The 12801-nt window shown below is 41.3% G+C and overlaps 1 protein-coding gene and 1 non-coding gene across 4 annotated transcripts in view; one reads left to right on the top strand and one right to left on the bottom strand.

The window, feature by feature from the left end:
- The window catches only part of PHACTR2 (phosphatase and actin regulator 2), a 291343-nt gene that overhangs the window by 249681 nt on the left and 28861 nt on the right, over positions 1 to 12801 (top strand). For all 3 annotated transcript variants that reach the window (XM_055535828.1, XM_055535826.1, XM_055535827.1), the window contains 3 exons: positions 4231 to 4418; positions 6047 to 6203; positions 11363 to 11418. In XM_055535828.1, coding sequence (XP_055391803.1) covers positions 4231 to 4418; positions 6047 to 6203; positions 11363 to 11418 — 401 coding nt within the window. The remainder of the gene's footprint in view (positions 1 to 4230; positions 4419 to 6046; positions 6204 to 11362; positions 11419 to 12801) is intronic.
- TRNAS-GGA (transfer RNA serine (anticodon GGA)) lies at positions 6587 to 6658 on the bottom strand. Its single transcript has one exon. It is a non-coding gene; the product is annotated as a tRNA-Ser (tRNA).

Genomic DNA, 12801 nt, shown 5'->3' on the forward strand with positions numbered 1-12801 from the left:
TGGGTTTGATCCCTAGTCAGGGAACTAAGATCCTACATGCCGTGGTGCATGGCCAAAACAAAAAAAGATTAAAACAAAAAAAAAAACAAAAAAAAAAACAAAGCAAGATTAGTTTTTACCAAAATAATTAGGGAAGAAGATCGAATAATGGATTCACTATTCAGTATATAAAAAAATATATATATAAAATAACTCCTCAGATAGTCTCAAGCACTGAGAAAGCCCATTTCCAAAGGTGACCTGATTCTGTCCAGCTCACTAGCAGAATCATTTTAGGAAGGGCACTGTGCAGTGCTAAGCTTCATGCTGGAGGCTTAATACCCGTCTTCAGCCTGAGTACTTGGAGGATTGACAGACAAGAGAGGTGAGTATCTCTTCTCCATTTCCACTGGGACTGTGACCAGAGGGAGTGAGCTGAGAACATCATTAGACAACGAGGTATTTAGAATAGAGTTTCCTGTCAGTCGGGGTAACTATAATGCTTTCCTAGAAGAGGGCATGGAGATTTTCTTCTCTGTACATTCTTCAAAATTAAAAATTTAAATTACAGTTCATCCCACAGGGACAGTTTGTGTTTGCTTTTGAGTTAATGAGCTTGGAATAAGTAGTCTCTCAAATTTCCTTCCACATACTTTCTTCCGTTTTTAAGTGGAGATGTGAATTAGAATTTCTGGCTCTTCGTCTCTTGCTGTCCTTAGAACTCTCCCTCAGTTATGTTTAGTAAACGAATGTGTGAAAATTCTGTCATTTTATGAAGAGGCTTTTGTTGGGAATGCAAATGTGAACACTTTAAAGAAGACGAATGGCCCTGTATAAAAAGACCTACTTTTATCCACATAGTGCAGACTAGTAACTATTTGGTAGAGTTCTGTTTGTTGGTAGGTTCATTAGTGGTGTATAATTCTGGTGTAATGTAAAGCAGAAACTAAGACATCCATCTGAAGCCCATATCCAAGTGAGATTCAACTCTTTTATCCACAAACATTTATAGAGTTCACTGTATTTTACAGTGTGCCCAAGAAATGTAGGAGTAAAATAAGAGCCAAGTCATGAATTGACTGATAAAAATTTAGAGTAAAATATTTAATATTAAATTAAATATAATATATAGTATATCAACATAACATATTATTAGGTATGAGTTTTAACTCATACCTAATAACATCACATTTGATAGGTAGACTGTGAATCTTAATAACATAACATTTGATAGAGTTTTGAGTCGGGGTTGTAGACTGGACTTGCCACCTTGTTTGGGCAGCTCGTTTATGGCATTCTTGGATTCCATGAACTATACATTACCTGCCATCCTTATACTAGAGAACATGGGTCTCCCCTCCACACAGGCCCATGGCCTGTTAGGAACCAGGCCACACAGCAGGTGGTGAGCAGCAGGTGAAGCCTCACTTCGATTCTTGGAAAAACTGTCTTCTGTGAAACTGTCCCCGGAGCCAAAAAAGCTGGGGACTTCTGCTGTAGAACAGTGGTTAAGTTGTCAATGTAGGCAGAAGTCTTAAAAAACTGCAAAGCATTATAAAACGCAAATAATAAGATTAAAATAATCAGTATCATGATAAATTAATGAACAGTGATATGAACAAATGCTAGGACTCATTCCTGAGGTAGCTTTGTTCTGCTCCTCAGAATGTGTTCATAGTTGGCGTATCTTTTTAATGCGCTTCAGTCACCACCGTGGCAGCCTCTCCAAGCAAGAAGGGTGTCCAGTGGCAGTACACTAGAAATCCAGACTGAACAAGTGTTTCCACAAAATAAATCTTCTCGTATTTAAAGTGAGATGTCATACTTTGGAAGCAAAATGGTAGTTTCTCAGAAAAGTAACCATAAGATTACTGTATGATTCTGCAATACTACTTCTGTGTGTGCATGCTTAGTCGCTTCAGTTGTGTTTGACTGTTTGCGCCCCTATGGACTGCAGCCTGCCAGGCTCCTCTTTCCATGGGATTGTCCAGGCAAGAACACTGGAGTGGGTTGCCGGGCCCTCCTGCAGCGGATCTTGCTGACTCAGGGCTCAAATTCACGTCTCTTGCACTGAAGGTGGATTCTTTACTGGCGAGTCACAGCCCTCTTCTGTGCATATAACCAAAAAATTTGAAAGCAGATACTCAAACAGATATTTATACATCAATGTCCATAGATGTGGGAAGATCCCCTGGAGTAGGTAATGGCAACCCACTCCAGTGTTTTTGCCTGGAAAATCCCGTGGACGGAGGAGCCTGGTGGGCTACAGTCCATGGGCTCGCAAAGAGTCAGACACGACTGATCGACTGAGCACACACGCACATCCATAGCTGCATCATTCACATCAACCGAAAGTTAGAAACAACCCACGTGTCCAGAGAAGGATGAATTGATAAACAAAATGTGACATATACATATGGTGGAACACTATGCAGCTTTGAAAAGGAAGGACATTCTGACACATGCTACAACACGGAGGAACTTTTAAGACATCCTAAGTGAGTGTAAGTCAGACACAAAAGGACAAGTGTTGCATAATTTCAAGTAAGGAAGCACCAAAGACAGATTTGTAGAGACAGAAGGTAGAATGGCGGTTGCCGTGAGTTAAGGGAGGAGGAATGGACACTTACTGTTTAAGGGGCACAGTTTGAGTTTGGGAAGATGAAAAACTGGAGATGGACGTTGGTGATAGCTGCAACAGGATGAATATACGTAATGCCACTGAACTCAACACTTCAAAGTGGTGACAATGGGAAATTGTATGCTTTCTGTATTTTATACAATTAAAGAGGAAATTTCATATTTCCTCACTTGGAAACAAGAATTTTTGGCTGTTGGATTTTCCTAATAAGTTTAAAATTGACTATTTCAGGCTTATCAACCACAAAGTAGAATTTTCAATCCTTTAGAGTCTGACAAAGCTTACCTGTTTTTATCATTCAAACAACTATTTAAAAAAATGTTTTTTGCCATGTGAACCACAAGCACATGTTTTGCACTAAATGGTCGTTCAGAAGTGTGACGTCCAAATTTGGATTCTTCTTTTTATATCAGAAAGCAGTGTGGGGAGCTTCTGTATCTTAAAATGAAGATTGCATTGTTTCTGATGTGATATGTTTTTGATGTAAAGTATTTTTAAAATTCTAGTCTGTGAAATTGCCAAGCTTTGTATATTTATAGTAACTTGAAGTCAGAAACTTTTATCAAGCTAAATAATAGAAACTCATTGCATCCTTACATACCATCTTTCTTCTAGATAGGCCACTTAGCTTTCACATTTTCCATCTTGTATTGTTAATATAATCCTCAGTTCAGTTCAGTCACTCAGTCATGTCTGACTCTTTTCGACCCCATGAATCATAGCACACCAGACTTCCCTATCCATCACCAACTCCCAGAGTTTACCCAAACTCATGTCTATCAAGTCGGTGGTGCCATCCAGCCATCTCATTCTCTGTCATCCCCTTCTCCTCCTGCCCCCAATCCCTCCCAGCATCTTATGGTAATGTTAATATCATATAATATGACAGACAGTTTTATAAATGGAGAAATGAAGCACAGAGAAGATATATAGTTTTTGACTGTTAGTACACTGGCTGTGACGAAAAAATAGGATTAATTCACATAGCAGTTGAAGATGATGTACTTTTCTGTGGCAGGAGCCTTCTAGGTGCTGGGCTGCAAAACAAGATGAGTCCTCCTTGTCAAGGAACTTTGCAGGGTTGGGGAGGCAGACTGAGATGCGTGTGCTAAGCGCGCCAGTGGTGGGGGTCTTCAGGTCACCATGGGAGCAGGGAGAGGGAGGCAAGGAACTAGTTTGATGGGCAGTGAAATATTCCTCGGGGAGTTGAGTCTTTAACCTAGACCGGGAAGGATAAGTCGGAGTTACAGACTCAAGAAAAAGTACAAAGTCAAGTATCTAAGCGCTTCTGGCTAATTGTTCTTTCCACTGAACCTCCCTAAGGCTAGGGAAAAATACATTTTCAAAATACAGTTTTACAGTATTCACATACTAAATGTATTGGTCACTACCTGGTCAATCCTTTTCATTTGTCAGATGAGACTAAAACCTTGAGAATTAAGGAATGCAGTACTGTTGCCCTTTCAGCGACTTTAGCTGGCTGATGTCTGCTTTCTCCTTTCACACCCAAAGGATGCTTATGAAACTAGAGCTCTGTCTCCTGTGTTGGCATCATCCTCGAGGGTTGCTCTGAGCTTCACACCACCCCCATGTGTCTGTGCCTTTCACAGCTTCGCCACCAAAGACGAGCTGGGGAAGGCAGCGCCTCGGCTCCTGACTCCTGGGCTGATGGGAGAATCTTCAGAGGACGAAGGCCAAAGGGAATACCAGGCCAATGACTCCGACTCTGACGGACCTATCTTGTACACCGATGACGACGACGACGAAGAAGATGAGGACGAGGACGGCAGTGGAGAAAGTAAGACTTTTCAAGAGGGAGGGAGGGAGGAGAGTCCACGGTGGCCAGAAACAGTCACATTCTGAAAAAACAAAAGCGTCATCAGGAACCAGACACCTGATGCTTTCTTTCTCCTCATCTGCCCTTCTCAAATTAGAAATGTGTATCTTCTGAAGTGTAGGTGTAGATGACAGACCTTTCTGAAAGATGATTCCACAGGGCAGAGGGGTGAGGGAAACAGTCTATGAGGCCAGTATGCCTATTTGAACTTGTCTAAAATGTCAGACGACAGAGGCCTTTCTCAGGTTGGTCAGAGATGACCCTTCTACCCTGGGACCTTTCTTGAATAATGAGCATCAACGGGGATTCTCTGGATTACTCATGGGAGGTGTTTGAGAATTTCACTCACTTTTATACTGTGGTTTAAAATGAGGAGTGAGTCAAGAATGACTAATACCTTTTAAGAACTAAAAGCAGTCACTCAGTCATAATAATAAAATGGTATGCTTTCTAAGAAGGAATGATAGTAAAGTGGATAAGGCCAACCATGTACATATAACTTAGGCAACTGGAAGCATGCTGTTCTTTAAAAAAGAACTTTTTTAAAAGGATGACTTTTAAAAAAGTCATCCTTCTGAGAAGGATGACTTGGGAGGGATTCACTATGGGATTTACAGTTTATGAAAAGTTATTAATATATTCATGATTAAATAGCAGTTTGTCAAATTCCTTCTAGTTTGTACTGAACAATAAAAAAGATCATTATTGAACAACAATAAAATCAAGCAACAGCAAAAATCATTGTCATCCTTTGGTGTTTACTATCTTCTGAGATATCAGGGATTCTTGGGTAATTTAGGATTAAAACACTGGTATGGAAGATAGGGGCCTCCCAGGTGGCCCTAGTGGCAGAGAACCCGCCTGCCAATGAAGGAGACAGAAGAGACACAGGTTCAGTCCCTGAGTCGGGAAGATCCCCTGGAGGAGGAAATGCCAACCCACTCCAGTATTCTTGCCTGGGGAATCCCATGGACAGAGGAGCCTGGCAGGCTATAATCCATGGGTTCACAAAGAGTCAGAGACAACTGAAGTGACTTAGCACACATGCGTGCATCGAAGACAGACTTCTTTTGGTGTGGTTTTCTGAGTGAAAGGAGGAAAAGAGAAGACAAAGATTTACTATACAAAATAAGCAAGGAGGCTAGGTTTTTAAGACTTGAAAAAGAAAAGGGTATTATGCATTCAGTGATTTCCATGATATGCTGTCTCAGCAGAATAAACTTCAGATTCCACTGTCTGGTTCTATGGACAGAGGAGCCTGGTAGGCTGCAGTCCATGGAATCCAAAGAGTCAGACACGACTGAGCAACTTCATTCATCATCACTGGCCAAATGATGAGGTGATAGTTGCAGGTTTTTTCAGAGTTTCCCAACATTTTTCAGAACATTAAAAAACAAACAGTTTTTAGTTTTTCAACATGAATTGCATCTAACGCGAAACTTTTTTTTACTTTACGTTAATTGAAGCTCTGCTCTTGCATGTGGATAAAGAATTTGGTCTGGCTCTGTTTAAAAAGCCTCTGCCATGTGTAACCTGAGGGCCACTTGTTAAAAGCCTTTCTCTGCGCTTCTGCCTTTTCCAATCCTCAGGTGCTTTGGCAAGCAAGATACGACGAAGGGACACTCTTGCTATCAAACTTGGCAACAGACCGTCTAAGAAGGAATTAGAGGACAAAAACATCTTGCAGTGCACATCTGAAGAAGAGAGGCAGGAAATCCGACAGCAGATTGGAACCAAGCTCGTCAGGTAATTGCTGACGTTTGGGAAGAGCTCTGATGAGTTCTTACTTTTCCCTCTCCTGCAATTCCCTGCCTGACTGAGATCACTGTGAATTCCTCATAGAAGGGCATACTTGGCCTCTCTGATCTTTTAAAGTTGGTCTTTGATGGTAAATCACTCAATGAGCCTGCCTTTAAAAAAATAATAATAATAATACTGTTTTTTATTTTTTAATTTTTTTGGCCATGCCCTGTAACATATGGGATCTTAGTTCCCCAAGAAAGTGACGTCTCTCAGTCATGTCCGACTCTTTGTGACCCCATGGACTGTAGCCTACCAGGCTCCTCCGTCCATGGGATTCTCCAGGGAAGAGTACTGGAGTGGGTTGCCATTTCCTTCTCCAGGGGGTCTTCCCGACCCGGGGATTGAACCCGGGTCTCCCACATTCCAGGCAGATGCTTTAACCGCTGAGCCACCAGGGAAGCAACCAGGGATCAAACTCATGCCCCCTGCAGTGGAAGCTTGGGGTCTTAACCAATGAACCATCAAGAAGTCCAAGGCACCTACTTATTGGTCTAGCTAGCCAGTTGGCTTTGAGGTCGCCAAAGCCTGATCCAAGTAGGGACAGGCTCTTTCTATAAAGGACCAGTTAGTAAATATTTTAGGCTTTGTTGGCCAGACAGTCCCTGTTGCAGCTGCTGGACTGTGCTGTTGTAGCATGGAAGCAGCCATAAACAACACAGAAATGGATGAGTGCGCCTACGTTCCAAGAAAACGTTCTTCACCAAAACAGGCAACAGGCCACATTTGGCCTGACACCCATAGTTTGCCCATCTCCTGGTCTGATTCATGGACTCCCTAACACTGCTGTGATTGCCACAAGGTTCTGTCCTGGGGGCAGTGAGATGATAGAAATATTAGTTAGTGTCAGTGGCCAATTACATCCAAGTCAGGGAACCATAGCCCCTAAATGAAAACTTCCCACTTTTTACTCCAAATAAATGGTCTCTGCCTGCACTTCCTGCTTTTAGCCATTGTAGGATGTCTACTTTGCCACTTGTGTCTTTGGGAGCCCATGTAATTGGCAGGTTTTTTTTTTTTAATTATTATTTTTATTGGAGTTATTTTATTGGCGTTATTTATTTTATAATTGCTTTGCAATGTTGTGTTAGTTTCTGCTGTACAACAAAGTGAATCAGCCATGTGAATACATATATCCCCACCCTCTTGGTCCTCCTTTCCACCCCATTTCCCCCATCCGACCCCTCTAGGTCATCACAGCACCAAGCTGAGCTCCCTGTGCTGAACAGCAGCTTCCCACTAGCTATTTTACACATATTAGTGTATATATCCTAATCTCCCAGTTCGCCCCACCCTCCCCTTCTCCTCCTGTGCCCACGTGTCTGTTCTCTACGTCTGCATCTCTGTTCCTGCCCTGGAAATAGGTTCATCCGTACTGTTTTTCCAGATGCCACATGTATGCGTAACTGGCAGTTTTAACAGCAGTGAGTGCTGAAGTTCTCCTTTTTATTATTAATATAAGCTTATTTGAGTATTATTTTGCTACCTGCCCTCACGCTGCAAAAAAAAAAAAAAACAGGTTGCATCAATTAGGGAGAAGGGAACAGTCTGAACCACCAGACAAGATTTGGAGGTGGGAGAGAAGTCCCCCCTTTGCTTGAGCGTGGGAGATTTCTATGACTGTGATGTACCTGCAGGGTTGGCCGTGAGGGTTCCAGAAGCCGTAATCTGTTTTACAGATTGGGGCCAAGCCCAGCGCTTATGCTGGTAAAATCAATGGTACACTGAAGCCGTGGATCCTAGCGAGCACTTAATACCATTAAGTATTTTTCATTAAGTTAAATTATTATGTATCCCTTAAATTGGTAAAACACTTTTAAACATTGAACCCAATGTCAGCAACTTTATGAAAAAATAGACATGTCTACATTGCTCTAGTTCAGTGATTCTGAAGAGCGACTTAATATGAGAAAATAATTCTAAAGCAGTATTTCTTTACATGATAATACTAACTGGAAGGCTTTATACAAGAAGGAAATAATCCAACCAAGGGGAGAAAAAAAAACACAACGCTGTATTTTACGAAGATATTTATTTCAAGGGTATTTATAGCAGTGACAAATTAAAACAGACCCCAAACACTCCAAGGCAGGGACTGATGAAGAACACTGTGAGAAGTTGACACCATGAAACAACCATGTTGCTGTTGTTCAGTTGCCCAGTGGTGTCCAAGTCTTTTCGACCCCATTGACTGCAGCTCACAACCCTCCCTGTCCCCATCATCTCCCGAAGTTTGCCCAATTGCATCGGTGATGCCACCCAGCTATATCGTACTCTGACACCCTCTTTTCCTTCCACCCTCAATCTTTCCCAGCATCACGGACTTTTCCAGTGAGTTGACTGTTTGCATCAGATGACCAAAATACTGGAGCTTCAGCTTCAGCATCAGTCCTTCCAAAGCGTATTCAGGGTTGATTTCCCTTAAGATTGACTGGTTTGATTTCCTTGCTGTCCAGGGGACTTTCAGGATCTTCTCCAGCACCACAGTTCTAAGGCATCAATTTTTTGGCATTCTGCCTTCTTTATGGTCCAACTCTCACAACCATACATGACTGGGAAGACTGCAGCCTTCACTACACGGACCTTTGCTGGCAGAGTAACGTCTCTGCTTTTCAACACACTAAGTGCCATAGCTTTCCTGCCAAGAAGCAATCGTCTTCTGATTTCATGGCTGCTGTCACTGTATGCAGTGATTATTATCTTTATGATGATAAGTTCTTTAATGTTTAATTTAATAGATGTATAATTTATGTGGGGTTCCTCTGATAGCTCAGTTAGTAATGAATCAGCCTGCAATGCAGGAGACCCTGGTTCAATTCCTGGGTCGGGAAGATCCCCTGGAGAAGGGATAGGCTATCCACTCCAGTGTTCAGTGTTCTTGGCCTTCCCTTGCAGCTCAGCTGGTAAAGACTCTGTCTGCAATGTGGGAGACCTGGGTTCGATCCGTGGGTTGGGAAGATCCCCTGGGGAAGGGAAAGGCTACCCATTCTAATATTCTGGCCTTGAGAATTCCATGGACTATTGCAAACAGTCAGACACGACTGAGTGACTTTCACTTTTTGGGGGGCTTTGCTAGTAGCTCAATTGGTAAAGAATCTGCCTGCAATTCAGGAGACCTGGGTTCGATCCATGGGTTGGGAAGATCCTCTGGAGAAGGAAATGTCAACCCACTCCAATACTCTTACCTGGAGAATTCCATGGACAGAGGAGCCTGGTGGGCTACGGTCCATGGGATCACAAAGAGTCAGACATGACTGTGTGACTAGCTTTCACTTTTTCACTTTCATAATTTATTTAGAACCATTGTAGAGGGATAAAGAACCAGGAGCCTTTAATAATTTATGAGATTTCAGTAGGTGAAGAGGGAGAGAAGGGCATTCCAGATAAAGAAAGTCCATAAGCAAAAGAAGAACAGTGTCTTATGGGGGACCATATAGTACAGATATGTAATATAGGATACATGAATGGCACAAAATTTGGCTGGCATAGATTTTCACTGGGGCTTTCTGTGGGCTCACATATTAAATGAATTTCAGGATGGCTCTAATGAAGATTAAATGTTAAACTTTTTAATGAGCTATTCAAAATAGCATTGATTTTAATTCTTCATATCATTTCTATACAGCCGTAAACAGAGTTGACAGTATCTTGTATTAAGATTGCCTTTAATGTATATTTAATTTGCACAAATTCAGTCTACATCCAGAGGAAGTTTTTGTCAGTGATTAACAATAAATTAATAATGTAAGTAAGACCGAGACCAAGGGTTATTAGGATATTGAGCTCTTATGTATAAATGGTTAGGTACTAATCCCAACTGAGCCTCGCTTTTCTGGAAGGTAGATGGGAAGGGCTTATGTAGCCTGAGATAACTTTACATGCATTGCAAAATTATTTGAGATCCCAAAGCAGTGTTTTCCTGAAAACACTGTACAATGTAGATTGATCATCTCATGAGTTGGTATGAACCCTTGAGCAGCAGCCTTTTCTTAGATTCTAATGATCTGTATGTTAATTAGGATACAGGCTAAGCTGATCTGAAAGAAACTGTTAGTTGCTCATTCATGTCTGACTCTGCAACTCTATGGACCGTAGCCTGCCAGCCTCCTCTGTCTATGGGATTTCCCTGGCAAAAACATTGGAGTGGGTAGCCATTTCCTTCTCCAGGGCATCTTCACGACCAGGGATTGAACCTGAGTCTCCTGCTCTGTAGGCAGATTCTTTACCATCTGAACCACCAAGGAAGCCCCTTAACTGAGACCGAAAAGTGCCGTGGTCCAAGCAAGGCACTTTGATGTGTTTGTTTCTTTTTCACTCGCAGTGTAGAGGGAGGTAGGCTGTCCAGTGTGGGTGGGGTACGCAGCTTCTGGCAGTCAGACAGGTTCCCAGGTTCCTTCCATCTTGTTGCTCTTCCGTCTCCATGATAGCCTCATCTGTATAATCCGAGCTGGCCCACATGACCATGTTCAAGTTCTGGCCTGTGGAAGAAGGAAAGAGAGAGAAGGGAATACACTCCCAGTCATTTTAAGGGTAAAAAGCAGACGTTACAAACACCACTTCTGCTCACATCCCAGATCACAAGAACTCAGTCACGTGACTGTACCTTGCCACTGGGGAGGCAGAAATTTATAGTTGTGTGTTTAGCTAAAACTCTGGGAGTTCTGCTTCTAGACAAAAGAAGGGAGGATGTGTAGTTAGCAGTCTTAGCCACAATCTTCAGTCTCCAAACTAATGGAAAGGAGGCTTTTATTCTGTAGGCTTAAAAGTGGATTTTTGTGAAACGTTTCTGGTGATCCAGTGGTAAAAAATCTGCCTTGCAGTGAAGGGACTTGGGTTCAATACTTGGTCAGGGAACTAAGATTCCACATGCTGTGGAGCAGCTAAGCCTGCACACCACAGCAAAAAAAATCCCCCATGACTAAATTAACATCCCATGTGCCACAACTAAGAGCTGCCACAATCAATCAAATAAATAAATAATTTTTAAATGGACTTTTGTTTCTCAAAACATGAAAAAAATGCAGCTTTGCTTGTTGCTTTATTTTGCATCTCCCACTAAGGGGACCTTGTTTGTAACCTGCCATGTATCTGTTTTGTCATCATAGGAGACTTAGCCAGAGGCCCACCACTGAAGAATTAGAACAGAGAAATATCCTGAAGCGTGAGTATCATGTACTACACAGTGAATTCCTTGTGTAACCATGAACAAGCTCCCTCTAGAGATGATCCATTTATCAACAGGGAACCTTAATATATTTATTCACAAATGATTGAAATGACCCATTTAGATCACATTTTAATACAATTATTTATTTGTCATGTTAAAAATAATTTCTTGAAGTATGAATTTAATTTTATGGCTTGAAGCCTGATATCCCCCACAGCAATTGTGGTTGTGACATTTGTTTTTAAAAAGCATGAAATATATTCCATGTATTCTTTCACCCAGATACTAAATAGAAGAAAATGCTTTAGTGTGCTTGCAACTAAATGTCAAAGAAAAGGCCTAAGAATCCACAAGGAAATAAACATTCCTATATTATTATTAATAATACAGTTTATTGCCAGGTTTAACAAATGACTCCATTTAAAACAGAATTTTGGGAAAAGGAATTTTTCAATCCATTTCATTTTCCTTTGTTATGATAACACTTATTTCCCTCCTGGGTTATTTATAATTTTTCAGCTCCTAAGGAGTTCTCCATTCATTTTTCTACGTCATCTTCCCATTCCTTTTCCCCCTTTATTTTCTTTGACTTCACTTTTTACTCATCAGTCTGGTCGTATTTACGTTACTGGAGTTCATATGTTGAAGCTATAAAATGAATAGAAGCAGCTTGTCCTGCTGTAGTGGATCGATGTGGTTACTAACCACAGTGAGTTAAGTAATGGATATTTTTAAATTGAGCCTAGCTGTAGTTTTATATATTATTAGCCCAGTTTCAAAAGAGCTTTTTATTGTATGAAATATCAAAGAGTAGGGCTGGGCAGAACTCCAGAGAGTACTGTAATAGTAATGAGTCGCCAGTGTGTGGGAAATCTTTTTCAACCAGGCTTTTAGAGTCAAGTTGGCCTGTCTGGATGATCCCCATTCTCCAAGTGAGTTGTTTTCTTTCCCAAAGGAAAAGAAAGATTTTTTTAACAGCATATGTATTCTACAGTTGCTTTTGCTAAGAAAACCTAACTATGAAGACTGTCTATGAGGTTCTTTCCTTGGGAGGGTTTCTTTCTGGCTGTGAGCATAACTGAAATGGAACCCAAGGACTTAAATGACCATCAGTGTGTAGAGGAGCCAGTTTGGAGATGGAAAAAGTCACGACTAGATAAGAAAAAAAAAAAAATGTGTGTTTAGCTTTCTGAGGAAGAAGAATGAACGCAACGTCTAATTTTGACAACAAACCTAAACCAAAAAGACTCATGGCTTTTGATAATAGGTTCCTGGGAAATATTGATTGAATTAAATTGTAGATAAGCTCAAATGTAGTCCATAAGCTCCTGAAACCCAGAGTGTGTCTTATTGGCTGCCTGATGCAATACCTAGAGA

The sequence above is a fragment of the Bubalus kerabau genome, chromosome 9, assembly GCF_029407905.1.
Source record: "Bubalus kerabau isolate K-KA32 ecotype Philippines breed swamp buffalo chromosome 9, PCC_UOA_SB_1v2, whole genome shotgun sequence".
Taxonomy (NCBI): Eukaryota; Metazoa; Chordata; class Mammalia; order Artiodactyla; family Bovidae; genus Bubalus; species Bubalus kerabau.